The sequence below is a fragment of the Aotus nancymaae genome, unplaced genomic scaffold (assembly GCF_030222135.1).
Source record: "Aotus nancymaae isolate 86718 unplaced genomic scaffold, 86718_ANA_hifiasm-v0.15.2.pri h1tg000010l, whole genome shotgun sequence".
In the NCBI taxonomy this organism is placed as follows: Eukaryota; Metazoa; Chordata; class Mammalia; order Primates; family Aotidae; genus Aotus; species Aotus nancymaae.
Window position 1 is genome coordinate 44,404,996 of NW_026988421.1, and position 16,719 is coordinate 44,421,714.

Below are 16,719 nucleotides of genomic sequence, written 5' to 3' on the forward strand. Positions count from 1 at the left end.
AATTACAAGCTAATTTTACTCATTACAAGTCACTTAGGTTAGTTTATAATGTGCATGGTTCTCACCCCTAAAATGGGGTAATTTTGCTAATACAATGCTGTCTGCACTTTTGAATAGTATGAATGCAGTATTCATTATTCAACTATTTTATTTTCACTTATATGTCTAGGCTAGAAAGTTGAGTATTAGGGTCAAATTTCCTCTACCTGACGTATTCTATCTGTTTAAGATCCTTAATATCTTTCAAATTCATCTACCTCTCTAGCTTCATTGCCATTACCAGGGTCCACCCATCTGAATAATTACAAAAACTGGTAACTGATCTCTGTCTCTATCTCTATCTCTGACTTCATCTCTATTTCTACATCTTTCTTTCTCCCCTGAGTCCTGTCCTCCTCCACTGTACCATTAGGTACTGCTAGCGTAATCTTTCTGAAGTGAATCACCTGCTTTAAGCCCTTCTGTGTGTCCTTCCTCACTGACCTCAGGATCAAGTCCTAACTCCGCATCAAGGCACACAAGAACCTTTGCCATCTAACCACTGGTGCTTTCCTTATCATTTTTGTCTCACCTCTGATTACTCCCTAGCATCTCAGCATATCTGGACCACTTGGAGTTTCCTCCAAGGGACACCTTTTCTTCTTTATATATGTAACTAGACTCCTCATTTTGGAAAACACTTGTGGTGGTAGTGGTGGTGGTGGTAGGATAACCTCAAAAATATCTAGCAATCCCCTTGGCATACTTGATTCTGGAGCAAGATCTGTAAGGACACTATTGAGCTCAGTGTTAATCCTCAGTTACTGATCTGTGGGGATCCTAGGAGATACTGGGGGAAAGGCTGTCAGGAGACTCAGGGAAATGGCTGTTTACTAAATAGTATACAAGTATTTTGATGTTTTAGCAACAGGCATGCCCCGAGGAACACAGACCAGCTAAGTACTACCCCTGCCCTTGCCACTCCCACTACCTCTTTTTCTGGCCTAATTTTTCCTCCAGGACCTGCTTAGAGCAGGAGCTCTTAATCTTTTATGTGGGTGTCATGGACCTATGTCAGTTTGGTGAAGCATATGTATCCCTCTAAGAATAATACTTTTAAAGACATAAAATAAAATACAAAGAGTAACAAAAAAATCATTTATATTGAAGTACAGTGATAACATTTAATGGTGAATTGTGATATAATAACTTATTAAAACTAGGATCTAGAGGCAGAGCTAGTAACTACTGTAATTTTGAAGTAGTGATGAGTGTAAATTATATTTAAGATATCTGCAGCAAATACAGGAGGATATAAAAATAGCTACTGTTTCTATTGGTAACAAATCACTACTGTGGTTTGTTGCTCACATTTCTATAATCATAGAAAGAAATGCTAAATATCAGTTATAGGGTAGTAAAAATAAAGGTGTTGTTTTTCTCTCTCATGTTCAAAAATTTCTTGAGTTCCATTGACAGATGTTTTGGAGCTCCATGGATGCCAGGTTTCTTAGTCAGTTTGGACTATTTTAACAAATACAGATGCTCCTCGACTTACAATGGGGTTATATCCTAATAAACCCAGCATAAGTTGAAAACATTGTAACTTGGAAATGCATTTAAACACTCAACCTACCAAACATCATTGCTTAGGCTAGCCTACCTTAAACATGCACAGAACACTTACATCAGCCTACAGTTGGGAAAATCATGTAGCACAAAGCCTATTTTATAATAAAGTATTGAATATCTCATGTAATTTATTGAGTACTGCAGTACAGTTTCTACTGAATGCATATCACTTTCACACCATTGCAAAGTTGAAAATTTTTAAGTGGGACCACTGTAAATCAAGAACCATTTGTACCATGGACTGGATGGCTTAAAAAACAGATATTTATTTCTCACAGTTCTAGAAGCTAGAAGACCAAGATCAGGGTACCAGAGAGGCTGGCTTCTTGCTGATGCTCCTATTCCTGGTTAGGTCCTCACATGGCCTTTTTTTGGTGCTTGCATGCAGAGAGGGAGATCCTCTTTTTCTAAGGACACTTATTTCCTCCCGTGGCTTTACCCTCATGATGTTATCTAAATCTGGTCTCCTCCCAAGACAACCACCTTCTGATACCATCACACTGGGGATAGGGCTTCAACGTTTGAATTTTGGGAGGGCACAGACATTCCGTCCATAACTTTGGGTGTAGCATCCTAGCTTAGATGATTCTTTTCTGCAAAGCCTTCTTTAATCATCTCTTCTCAGCTCCTCCCCATGGAAAGTATGCATTGCCTTTTTTGTGTATTCACAGCCCCAGAAACTTATTATCTCTTCATTTATTTTTCCCTTATACTAGACCAAGAATCAGCAAGTATTTTCTGTAAAGGGCTAGATAGGAAATATTTTTGGCTTTGCAGTACATATGGCCTCTGTTGCAATTACTCAGTTCAGCCAGAGACAATATGTAAATGAATAGGCATGGCCGTGTTCCAATAAGACTTTTATGGACACAAATTTATTTATGGACACTGAAATTTGTTTCATACAATTCTCATGTGTCACGAAATATGCTTCTTTTTAAGTTTTTCAGTGATTTGAAAATACAAAACCCATTCTTAGCCAGTAGACTCTACAAAAACAGACCATGGGCCAGATTTGACATGGGTAATAGTTTGTCCACCTCTGTACTAGATCACAAGTTTCTTGAGGGCAGGGGCTGTGAATTTATTTTCTATCCCTTAGATCTAGCACCAGTGTTTGCCATATTGGTATAAAATAAATATGAGCTGAATAAATATTTGAGTCTATAAGTGCATTATACTTACATTTGCTTTCCCAATATTCTTCCAGAATATGAATTGAACAACAGATGAATTCCTCAATAGGAGAACTTAAGCCAAATCTAGATTTGTGGTCTCTTAGTCTAGCACAATTTTATGGCTCTTTCCTCTGTAATCTTGGTTACCCCTAAATGAAGGCCAGCTGTTTCCTGTGTTGTTCTCAGTGTATTTGTGCACTTAGAGGTCTCAGAGTAATGGGAGTTTATTTTCCACTGAGTGGGATGTGGGTTACCTTAACCTGAGAAAATGATTTATGTTTCAGCAAAGAATTTTGGATATATACTTGAACAAAAAAATCCCTTCACAGCACTGTCTCTGTTTCATACCCTTTAGACTTAAATGTCCAACAGTAATGATCATGAAAATCACAGGGATTTTATTTGTGAAATGCTTATTCCCTATAGAGATTAACACATCACTTAAGATCAAAGGTGAATGAAGAGATGTATTTTTGAATGGTCTCTGTAAGTTATGGAAGCAATAGATTTACACTTCAGCAGGCTAGTTAAAAAGCAAGATGTTAATCACAGCTCTAATATAACCATGTTTTTGATAATAAGGCAAGGTGATTATTAGTCATGCTTGTCCATCTGTAAAAAGCTGACTTGACTAATATGTATGTTGGGCAAGGCTAAATATAAAAAAGGTTTTGCTATCATGCCCAAGGTCATGAACAAATTTGCAATTCCTTCAAGTCATGTTTATTATCATGGAAAATATCTGAACTACAATTTTACCTAGAGACATTTCAATAGCCCATGTAAACAGGAACCAAAAAGTAAAATGAAATTATTGAATTCTGTCAATTTATTTTTAAAAGTCATTTTTTGACACATAGATAATGAAATTTGATACATTCAGTTTAGATATTTTAATGTAGCATCAGACACTACCTACGCTTAAATTATTTTGTGGGTTTTTTGCAGATGAACTTCATGTACATAAAGTTCATTAACAAATGTACCCAATGCCTACCTAATGAAATGCTGATTTCTAGTGGTGCAGCAGAGACTATAAGAGATGAGACGGACTTTTCTCTGAAGGGATATATAAATTTATATAAGGAAGCATGATATAGACCTAGGAGAGACATAACAATATTAACACATGCTAAGCACTAGGGAGAAATACAGATAGGAAAAAGCAGCAATTCATAGGACAGGGGAGGGACCAGGGTCAGTGCCTGGGCTTGAGGTGCAAACTCAGATTTAAAATGCTGCAGATAGCTTGGCTACAGTACACACATGTGCATGTGCATGGGCATGTGCTACCCCCAAACCATGCAGCAACACTACAGTCAGCCATTTCAGTCTCTTTCCCTGGTAGAGCCTGAGTTTATTTCCAGCTGTGCTCATGTTTATGTACTTTCCCTACTCAGTTACCCTTTGTCTACCTCTTTTGTAGCTCAACTCCTATCATTTTTAAAGATCCCACTTCCTGTTATAACTTATGAATCCTTTCCTGATTTTCCAGGTTCTTTGTGGCTATATCATCTAGTCTTATTGTTTGTCTCAAGTGAAAGGGTATTGTGGAAAAAAGCCTGGAGATAGCAAATGAATTAGAATCTGGCTGAAGGATACCTGCACTACCTTTGTTTTTGATGAAGTGTCATTTGTAAAAAACATTTAGAATGGAACCATGCACACACAAGTTCTGAATGCTTTGCTCTATTTCTACCTAAGTGAGCATGTTTTGTTTTTCTTTAATATAGAGTTGGCCAAGGGAGAAGTCAGTCATATTCTAGTTTTGTAGTTTAAATTTTGCAAGAAAAAAATTGGTACTATTTAAAGATAGGGTTTACTCTGGAGTACAGTATTCCTCTTATCTTCCTTCTCCCCTGTTTCTTTGTGTGTTACTACTTCTAGCTCCTCTCCACAAGGCACACCCATGTCCTAATTCCTCTGATAACTTTTTTTTTCTCTCCACTTCCAAATGATGATCCATCACATTCACTGGGCTTACTCTTGAGAACTGTGAAGCAGAGAGAATTGCATTCTTCTGTCTTTTTATGTTTGGCTCAATTAAGTATATCCTGGTCCTATTCAAAGATCTTCCTCAGACCACACACCCTCTGACTATAATACATACATTTTTTTTTAGTGCAATTGCTAACTTAAAATATTTTCTGTCATGACAATATGAAAACATATATGAAAGTAAAGAGAATAATCTCTCATATGCCATCATACCAATATAATTACCAAAATTTTTAATGTACTCTTTGAAAACATAAGTTTATCATAATAGATTGTTCTGTTATATACTGTAACATTTGTCTTTTTCTTAAACTTCTCTTAGTCATGTGCTTAACAGATAAAATGGTTGAGTTGTGGGGTATTCAGCTTCAACATTTAATTATGCACTGTCAAAGATGGTGCGTTAAGAGAAGAAATTAAAATTCAACAAACGTGTCTAATAAAACTACCATGTGGCAACTTTGGGCACAGATTTTAATTTGTAAAACAAGCTTTTTGTGGAAATCATTGTGTAGTTATTATTTCTATTATGTAAATTCTCCCCTAAGCCTGAAAAATGAAATTTTACCTCTACTTTTTATAATTAAAATATAGTCATATGAGTCATTAACACAATGCTGGGTAATTACCAGGCTCTATTATTACTTGTGAACCTCTTTTTTTCTTCACGCTATTTTCTTCATGTATAGCTTTGAATTTCTAAATACTTTTTGTGTGTGCTTATACACTGTCAACCCCTAAGAGACATAAAAGCAAGGGCAATAGGAATCTTTCTAGTAGATAATAATGCTAGTATGGAAAATTATGAACTACATTTTGCCTATAAACATACAGGACTTTTTAATGAAATAGGACAGCATGTGATATTAGCTTTAAATGTGTGTTAAAGTTCATCATTTTCATGCTTCTCATAAATAACTCATCTCTTTTGCAGGATGTTGTTCACAGTTGAAATTCTCTAATTAATTTTTCCCTGTTTGTTTCTGTTTTATTTTTCTCCAGCTCTTGTAAATGTGAAACTCTGGGCCATTGATCGACAATGTTTTCAAACAATAATGATGAGGACAGGACTCATCAAGCATACAGAGTATATGGAATTTTTAAAAAGGTAAGATGCTTTCTTTTCTCTTGTGAGAGTGTTTACTTTCCTTTTAGCCCTATTATCTGAAATGCAGCACCCTGAAGACTTTGCCTTTCTCTCAATCATAGTAGTTTATAAATCTATGGAGATGTGATGTAAGACTTTGAACAAGCGTCTTTATATTTCTGGTGTCAGTTTACACAACAAATGGTTAAGTCAGAACTTCAGAGTTTCATGACATATATTCAGCCATTTTCTCATAGAAGTGAGCAACTCAGAGAAACAAATGTGCTTGAACAGAAAAAGGATATTGAATTCATCTCCAACTATTTATTGGTTAATGTATTTATGACACCTCTTCTAAATAGACTCACACTGTCAGGCTGAGTCATCTCTTGTGTGAGTTTCCATATGAAAAGTCAGATAATTAAGATGGAAAAGTTCTAAGAAATAGCTTATTATCCTTTAATCCTGAGCGTAATTTCCCAAATAAAATTCATTTTATTCTATAGTTCTGAAATATCAAAAGCTTTTCTTTCCTTTATATTATATATTATCATAATAACTCAATATAGGATGGAAATTAGAATAAAAACCAGCTTTTTATTTCTTAGGAATACACTGATATTCACTGAAATGAATTTCTTTGTCTCTAAGTTTATTCTAAAGAAAATATATTATCTTATAATTGAAAAGAATACTGACAATTCTCATGACTTTTTATAAAGCGCTTATTTTTATAATTACTTTTCTTTTGAAAACAGAACCATTATTAAATAGTAATACACAAATTAGATGAGCATGTAATGAGTATACTGCTAATTAAGATTTCTTTTTGATAACATATTTAACTTTTTTGTTTTGGTTTTTATTTTTGGTGAATAAATTGTTAAAATGAAACTAAAAAGTCAAATTCACATTTTGTTTTAGTGAGACATTTTAATAGGTATCTACTGAATTTTCCTAAGATGCAATTTTTGATATTCCTTACTTGAATATTTCTTGTGGTTAATTTATTTTTCTTTTGCTTCATCTTTTATACATTGTTTATTTCCATATAAGTCATTTTATATTCATGCTAAAGGGATAATACAATTCTAATTTGATGTCAAGTAATAATATATTGAAAAATTACTGTCAGCAGGGTACTGATATTTTTTTCTCAATGTGATTGGATGAAACACTTAGAAGAGGTTGAAATGTAAATTCCAATTTGAAATTTAATATAGTTTTCAAGGAAATTAAATTATTCAGGTGTCTTCTATATTGGGGGAGATATATATGTATGTATGTCTTACATATGTATCTGTACATATGTTGTATGTATGTGTGTAGACGATGAAAGATAGAGACAGAGAGAATGAATATTCATTTCAAGTCTTAAAATTCAAAAGTTACTGATTTCTTCTGGTGCAGCTCTGATAAAGATCACAACTGGTAATCAATGAAATGCTTACCTATAGAATACAGTCCATTATTCATCTCACATACTTAAGCATTGGACACTTATGATGTTGATTTTAGCTTCCATAAGTTTGTTTTTCCAAGAAAATGGATTGAGTGCCAATGCTATCTGAAATGCCTCTAACAAGAACTCTTTCTAGCGGCACTATTTCAGGAGATGGAGGTGTCTCCCTCTGTGTGTGTGTGCCTGTGTATGTGTGTATGTGTTCAAATTCAAATCTTAAACAATAAAATTGGCTCTCCAAAGTAAGTGAACATTTCTTGTTGGTCAGAATAGAGCTAGCAGAGTTTAACTGGCTGAATAAAAAAGAAGTGAATGCTGACTTGGATGTCACTTTCCATCTGGCTACTCCATAAAACATCAAGTTCACATTTTTTGTGAACATAGGACTGGGCTTGGAGTCCAGAGAGGTGACACGATGACCATCATTGCCTGAGGCCAGCTTTAGTCTTCCTAAATTACAACTGTGACCAACTAGTTCTCTCTCTACAATTTTTTCAATGGCTCACAGTTCCTGTTGCATTATTTACAGCCTCATTAGCTGGACATTCAAGGCCCTCCTGAAGCCAAAACCAGCAAGATTTTTCAGCCTGGATTCTTCTCACTTCCTGCAAACCAAACAATTCCATGTACCCATGCCTTCCCTGTGCTTTTTCACAGCACACTCTTTCTCTTCCTGCCTCTCTCCTTCATTACTGTCAGTGTTTAAATCCTTCTCTGCTTTTTGGATCCCACTATAAGCTGCCTTTCCACAGATAACTTACCTCATTACACTGAGAAGTCACCTCTTCCCTCTTCTGGAGCTTCATCTCTGCCACTTGTTTTATTGTCTTCTTTGTTTTATTGTAATTTGACTACTAAATTTATTTCTACTTCTGGACTATAAGCTTTTTAGGACTAGGATTATTTCTTAAATATCTTTGTATTCTTCTTTGGCACAAAACTTACTGCTTTGTAGATAGATAGGCAGTTTGTAGAACAGTGAGTACAGGGCCAGTGCATAATTTCAGGACTCACTGCAGAATGAAAATGCAGGACCTCTTTCAAAAATTGATTAAAAAAATTAAAGATGTTGACAGCACAGCATTAAATCAAGCATAGGGACCTTGTAAGTGCAGGCTTCTGTACAAGACACATCCATGAAGCCATGTAGCAGTGGAAAGGGTAGCATCCCTTTCTTCTCCATCATAAGAGTCATGGCTATCACGCCTATAGAAAAAGACAGGTTAACAGGAGAAGAGCATTATAGATGTATTTAATTAAACTTTTAGATGACACAGTAGCCTTCTGAATGAAATCCTAACAATACTAGGGAAAACTGCATATTTATTCTTAGGTTTAATCAAGAATGGGCAGCCATAGAATTGTGATTGAACAAAAGGAGTGTGCTTTAATGTTACTGGCCTCAGTGAGGAAACCTAGCAAGGCCTGTCCAGATTCTTCTTAGCCTCTCTGTGGTAGCATTTCTTCCTTCCAGGTATGATGTAGGATTCCTTTGGAATGAGAATCTTAATTTCTTTATGACAGCTGTCACACAGAAAAACAGGAGAAGGTTAGAGTAATATTTTTAGGCTTTATGGATGGCTTTTGGGAAAAAGGAGTTTGTCTCTATGATCTGCTTTGGGGAAGAGGAATTTTAGTGTCTATGGCTTGCCTCAGGGGAGAATGAGAAGCCAGAGATAGGATGCAGGAGAAGGTCAGAGAGAAAGGACTTCTGAGGCCTTCCCTTCTGGGTGTCTTTTTCTGAGCTCCCAAAACTAAAAGAGTGAATAATATTCACCCCTCCTTCACCTTCCCAGGTTAGCTATACTTGGCACCATTTATTTAGCAAGGCTATTAGGAGATGGCATAATAGCTCCAATGATAGATACTATCTAAAACTCAGAAGACCAAAATTAATTAATTGTTTTACTATAGCTTCAGAATAATTCTTATCTCCCTGTTTGTTGTTGGTTTTAAAATATTTGGTTGTATCTCTTTTACATCATATAAAACTTCAAAGATTTTTTTATAGTCAAGTCAATCCATTTTTTATGACTTCAGCTGGGTGTAGTGGCTCATGCCTGTAATCCCAGCACCTTGAGAGGCTGAAGTGGGTAGATTATTTGAGCTCAGGAATTTGAAACCAGCCTGGTCAACATAGCGCAACCTCATCTCCACAAAAAAATAGAAAAATAGAAAAATTACCAGGTGTGGTGACATGTGCTTGTGGTCCCAGCAACTCAGGAGGCTGAGGTGGAAGGATCGCTTGGGCCTGGTAAGTCAAAGCTGCAGTGAGCTGAAATCCCACCACTGCACTCCAGCCTGGGCAACAGAGAGAGACCCTGTCTCAAAAAAACGAAAACAAAAATATGACTACATATATAGGAAGGCTTACTTAACCTTATAAAAATATTGACTTTAAGTGCTTTAAAGCAATCTGTGAAGAGGGGGATTTTTTTTTGTATGTCTAAATAAAACTTGCATCTAAATTTTTCTACTATATATATCATATACTTTATACTTTGTGAATGAGTTAAAGGGGTAAAGTGATGGTGATGCTATCAGAAAAATGCAAACTCTAGCAAAGGATCATGGAAATTATCAGAATTCTTCTCAGTAGGGGTTTCTGTTGTACATCCCAGTGCCTTCCCAACTGAGGAATTTCAGGAGCTGCCATAGGCTAAAAGATGAGTGACCCTCTATCATTGCTTATCTTGTGATGCCACTGTTTCTCCTCATTTTTCTGAATAAGCACGTAAGTTTTGAAGAGGAGAAATGGGACACACCAGGCATATAAATACACTGCTAATAGGCAAGAGTTTTTCTTTATTGTCAAAGTTGGGTTTTATTTTTATTCCCTCATATTTACCCATTTTGTAATTCCCAGTCATGTGGGTTGGCCCCCTCTTTGCTATTAGATGCCATATCAAACTGTGATTCTGGCTGTTTAATTCTATTTAGTCATTTCTCTTTTGTGCCTGTATTTCAGATTCCCTGATGTAAACACAGATGTTCCTATGCAGATCATAGAAAAAAAAAAGGTATTCAAAGGACAGTGCTACTAAGCATGGCATGATTGCTATAGGTCTAACCATGATTTTGCCAGTTGCCAGGATTTTCTGTCCTCTTTGGCTGCTAAATAATACTGTTGTTTTTAAGACAGATTCTGAAAAATGAGCCAAATATGTGTTGCTTTTCTCTGAGCATATTCTCTGTTGCTGCTGTTGGGAATGGCATTTATACCCAGAGGAGCACTAGTATGTAGCTGTGTAACCATTGGGGTGTAGTTGTAGGTGTGGTTGTGGGCCCCAATTTATATCATTTGCTTCATTGACAAATCAGAGAGACGATAGGGGCTTTTTGGAATTTAAGCTACTCAGTAGATCCTGTTGACCCTCAGAAAATATTTGCTTTATCTGCTTGCTAAGACAGATGTGTTCACATCATCCTTCCTGCATTAAACCTTTCCATATCTTCCCATCACTCCTAGGAGAAAGCCTACCTAGTTCTTACCATTGTCTTCCAAGCCCTGCCTGCCCTGGCACTGCTCACCTCCAGACTCATCTCACTCTTTATCTTCTTTATTCTCTCATCCTCCCTTGTCCCAGTCACATGGTACTGTATCATCTCCTTATATGCTCCATGGCCCCTCTTAATAAAGATTGTCCCAAGAGACTCCCCTCCCTTCAAATGGATGTATTTCCTAGATGTGACGACACATCAAGTATACCTGCCATAGTGGAAAATAGAGTCTGATAGCTCTCAAAACTCTTATAAATGTCTGATATCCCTTCCTTGAGTTGAATGGGGCAATAATAGTATTCATCACTCAGCTTTGCATTATATTTTAAATAAAAATAATTGTTAAGTTCAAGGACTTTGAAGATTTTTGGTGATAATTTGGTTCCCACCTGACTCTCCAACTGTTAAAGAACTTGAAGGTATTGTTCTATTTAAAAAGTATTGATCATATGGTTTGGCCTCTTCTAAGAAGAAGGGTAGATCTTTGCCAGGCACCCCTCATTACTGGGAGGTACTTTGTAACCAAAGTACAAAACTGATGGCCCTCTATGGGGGCCTTGTAGCATCCACATACAAAGGATCAAGAGGATGGGTGAGCCTTTGGCAAGTCATAGAGCTGCTTTGATGATCCCTCTTTCTTCCATAATTTTCTTTCTAAAACTCCTGCTAGATTTTAGTGCTGTATAAAGCTTTCTTGTCTTCATTACTAGACAGTGAGCCCCAAGTCCACTTGTGCTTCCCCTCGTTCTCTAAAACAATAATACTTATATATACATCCAACATATTATTGAATAAATATGTTACTTATTTATATATACATACATAAGTAAGTGCTTTTCCCTTAGAAAAGTATGACCTCGTTATTGAAACTTTATACTTTCATTTGATATGAGAATGGCCTTGACTATCCGGATAATTTTATGTTGAGGTCACCCTTTGACTTCTGCCTATAGGCCATACTTCAACCAAACTTTTCTGAAACTTCTGTTTGATAGCTTTACATTTTTCTCATCTTGTGATTTCTGCCTCACCTGGCACTAGAAGGGACCAACATAATGATGCATCATCACCTCTGTGGTCTGATGAGTCAACAAGGATTAAATGATTTTAGATTTAGAAAAATCTAAGATGTGATGTAGTTTAATTTCTCTGCACATTTTATAGCTGAAGCAACTGAGTCTCAAAGAGGCCAAAATAAGCTCGTACCTAGTGGAAAACAGAGCTTAGATTAAAACTCAGGTTTCTGAATTCCTAGTCTGATTATTACACCTTACCTGGACTGCAGTTCATAGTTTTTTTTCTAATGGCAGCTCCCCACTACAATAAACTAAAGTGAGGGTAGTTTAGTAATATTTTCTTTTTTCTTCTCCACAAAGGCAGCCTACTTATATTATTAATTCAATATTATATAAACTTTTGTCTATATTCTAACTATATATCTTTATTTTCAATCTTTTAGAAATAAAATTTCTAATCCTCTTACAAGCTTTTCCTTCTTTGATCCAATTTGAAAATCTATAGTTTCATATTTTTTTGATAACTCAATCCAACAGGCACTTTGGTTTTGATATTTTAATTGTATTTTATCATATTTGTAAAAGTATAGTCAGGGAGAGAATTAGACTTCGTTGAGTAGAATATAAAGTTGTAAGGAACGTGAAAGATTATTCATTCTACTGATGAGATAACTGAGCCTAGATTGGTGAGGAGAGCTGCCCAGCATCACCTGGAAAATTGCTAATAAAATGATCCTGGTGCCTGAGCAAGTCTGAAATTTTACTGTCCTAGAATAACCTTTCTTTTGTTCAAAATCTTCAAGGTAAAATTCTCTACAATCTTGATAAACATATGTCCTAAAGTTTTGCCTTTCCTATAGGATATTCTGTGAAGATCTTGCCTAAGTTGTCATATCCTCCATGGAAAGAGAAATTAACTGCACAGATATGCCCTAGTAATGATAGATGTGGACTGGTATTTATTGTTAATGATAGATGTGGAATGAGGCCAGAAAATGTGCATTTTTAAGTTCTCAGCTGTTGCTCATGCAGCTAGTCTGGGGATCATTCTTGGAGAACCACTTATCTAGGACGTAAAAGTAGAAAATATGTTTCAAGTATTTTAAGTATTTGTATGACTTATTGATATGAAGAGTGCCTGGGTTTAAGTCCTGGTTTTACCATATATAGGTATATGATAGGTTGATACAAGAGTAATTGCAATTTTGACTTAAGAGTAATGGACCGTGAATTTTAAGTCATTATAACTAGGCTCAAATACATCTTTATTAATCAAAATAGGAACCATTACAATCATATTTTTGCCAATGAGAAATAAGCTTGTTTATTTCTGTAGCATAAAAATCCATGCTCAGGGGTTCAACGAACTCTTGGAAAGCATTTTCTGCATCCTGCTGGTTGTGGAAGCATTTTCTCTGCAAAAAGTTGTTGAGATGCTTGAAGAAATGGTAGTCAGTTGGTGAGAGGTGAGGTGAATATGGCGGATGTGGCAAAACTTCTTAGGCTTCATTCAACTTTTGAAACATCAGTTGTGCGATGTGCAGTTGGAAATTGTCGTGGAGAAGAATTGGGCCCTTTTTGTTGATAAATGCCAGCTGTAGGCATTGTAGTTTTTGGTGCATCCCATCAATTTGCTAAACATACTTCTCAGATGTAATGGTTACGCCAGGATTCATAAAGCTGCGGTGGATCAGACTGGTGGCAGATCATCAGATAGTGACCATGACTTTTTTTGGTGTAAGTTTGGCTTTGGGAAGTACTTTGGAGCTTCTTCTTGGTCCAGCCACTGAGCTGGTCATCACAGGTTGTTGGATAAAATCCACTTTTCATTGCATGTCACAAACCGATCAAGAAATACTTCATTGTTGTTGCATAGAATAAGAGAAGACGAAACTTCAAAATGACAATTTTTTTTTATTTTTGCTCAGTTCGTGAGACACCCACTTATAGATCTTTTTCACCTTTCCAATTTGCTTCAAATGTTAAATGACTGTTGAGGTTTTTTTGCGACTTCTCATGTAGCTGTAAGAGGATCAGCTTCAATGATTGCTCTCAACTAGTTGTCATCTTCTGATGGCCAGCCACTACATTCTTCATCTTCAAGGTTCTCCTCTCCTTTGCAAAACTTCTTGAACCACCACTGCACTGTACATTCATTAGCAGTTCCTGGGCCAAATGTGTTGTTGATGTTGCAAGTTATCTCTGCTGCTTTAGGACCCATTTCAAACTCAAATAAGATAATCTCTTGAATTCACTTTTTGTCTAACATCATTTCCATTGTCTAAAATAACCATAAAATGAACAAGTAATAAGTCATTAACAAAAAAGCAAAAAGTGAGAAATGTGCATTAAAATGATGTATAACCTAACCACATCTATTTAAGAATGTATTCCAATATCAAATGGCAAATTTCAGCAATGCAAAAACTTCAATCACGCTTGCACCAACCAAATAATCTTAGGCAAGATTCTTTACACTTAGGCGCAATAAAAAAAGTAGTAAACCCTTCCACTATCAAGATTAATAATTAGAAATAAACAAAATAATATGCTAGTAAAAATCTATCGAGTATGTGCCAAGCAATGTTGAAAATGCTGTAGATATATTAACTTATTTTATTCTCAAAAAATATTCATAAAGTAAGTACTATTATAACATCATTTCCATTTTACAGATAAGAATACTAAGACCAAACAGATAAAACTACACAGATAGTCAGTGTAGTGCCAGCATCTATAGAACTGATACTCTCAAACTCCACCCTATACTGCCTTGATAAATTCTGGATGCTCAAATATTACTATCCCTGCACATTGCCATCCTTCTCATTAAATCGGCATTTACTCAACCTGAAGATTTAAGCCATAGGTTGATTTCATTCTTGGAGTACTTGGGTTTCATATTCACCATATTTTTCTCTCTCAGTGCCCTTTTTTCAAACCTCAGTAGTATTTTTCCTTCCTCTCATCCCTCTAGAATATGATCTCAAATAAATGCTCAATAATAGCTTAAGAGCTATCACTTTAAACAAGTGGCAATGTCTTAGAATTGCATAGGTTCAGTGGTTTTGAATTGCTTTTGGTGGTTTGGAAACCCACCACCTATACATAAGCAGGCACCATGATTTTCAAACACGAATATTAAAATAACTCACAACTCAGGATCAGTGTCCTCTGCAGACATTCAGACATTGTGTTTCTGGTCCTTTTTTACCCTCCTGCCTTTGAACTCCCCAAGCACAGGTTGTAGTCTGTAAGTAAGACCTGTTCTTGCTTAGGTTATGTTTTGTGATCTTTTAAGGAATTGGATTGTTCATATACACTTTTGTCTGAAGGAATGAAGGTTCCATTTTTTGGGCACAAATAATATAAAATACAACGTTGTCTAATCAGTTTGTAGAGATCACAATTCTGGGAAGCTAAATGAATGATTTCCCTTTCCCCAGATTTTTCTTCTATAATTTACAAATAAAGATGGGAAAGAGAAGGTGGATATTAAAACAGTTTGGGGGCTGTTAGAACCTATTTTATTTTTTTTGTTTTTTTAAGAATCAGTGACAGACCTATTAAGCTCCTAAACTTTGAGCTTTCATAGAGCTTTTCTAGAAGATTGTGAAACCTGCATTAGAATTAATCTTGACAAAGCTGGTATAGTTTTAATTTGAAGGGAAATAATGGGAAGAATAAATAAAGAGGCACTTTCTCACCCCATTTTCAAGTGGGCCTGCTCACAGACCATTTCATGGTAGCAGATTCATTCTTATTAAAGATGACACAAAGAACAGGTAAATCTAAAAGTGGCTATTAATTTCATGTTGTCATGTAGCATTTGCACAAATGTCTCCATATTGATCCTTTTTTTTAAAAAAAAGAAAGACAATGTATTCTCAGATATTTGCACAATTGTAGGTTAATTTTTATAAAAGTATTCATCTGCACATTTCATATTGGTACTTTCACCTTTATACGTGTAAGTTTTTTCTAATTCTTGCAAATAATTAATAAGATATTCAATTGATTATATTTGTGGTAAAATCTCCCACTTGAGTCAGTAATGAATCTCACACAGATATGTCCTGTTTAGTCCAAGAAAAGACTAAGTCCCCGGCTAAGGGACTTAATACATTGATTCATTATGCTGCCCCTCCCCAAGCCTGGGTTTGGAGATATTAGTCTCTTTAAGGATAATAAGCAACTTTTCCTCACCATCTCGATGGGAATACTTTCTTGAAACTTGGGGGTTTCAAAAATCTAAAACAGTATAACAAAGCAGTTTAATATTCCTCTAGCCTGTTGTAGCTTTGAACCTTATAGATCATTCCTGTAGTAAGGCTTATTTTATTTCTATGTCATTCAGATTGAGCCTAATAGCAGTTCTATGCTCGTAAAATGTTTTGTACGCAAAAGATTCATTCGTCTATGAGTAAGTTCTTTTCCATAAGGAAAACCATTTTGTAACAAACAATTCAGAAAGAATCCATGAATTACTGGGAATATTAAAAAGGGTGGTCTTCTTGGGTCTGAGCAACATAGATTTCTCTGCTTGATATAGAAACCCACTTCCTCATAGTTGAAGAGAAATCTGTTAGAGAATCTGAAGTGGGAATGAGAAAATACTGCCGAGGCACAAAGTAAATATTAGGCAATTTAGAAAAGAAAGCTTCTTAATGTGTATATTTTGTCTGTCCTGGGAAGAGGCAAGTGCATAAGATCCTCAGTTTAGAAACAGCATGAAAAAGGTGGAATTAGCCTTGTAGGTCCTTTTTTTGTTTTTATTTATGGCTTGGAATAAAGTTAATCATAATTTATTTACCAATATGTTTTTACCAAGGCAAACTCTTAAAGGACAGCTTTAGAATCTGGCTT

General features: G+C 35.7%; 1 protein-coding gene across 2 annotated transcripts in view; it reads left to right on the forward strand.

Moving 5' to 3' along the window:
- PRKG1 (protein kinase cGMP-dependent 1) overlaps positions 1 to 16,719 on the forward strand; it is a 1,342,437-nt gene that overhangs the window by 837,993 nt on the left and 487,725 nt on the right. For both annotated transcript variants that reach the window (XM_021671726.2, XM_012467589.2), the window contains exon 4: positions 5,790 to 5,895. In XM_021671726.2, the coding sequence (XP_021527401.2) occupies positions 5,790 to 5,895 (106 nt within the window). The remainder of the gene's footprint in view (positions 1 to 5,789; positions 5,896 to 16,719) is intronic.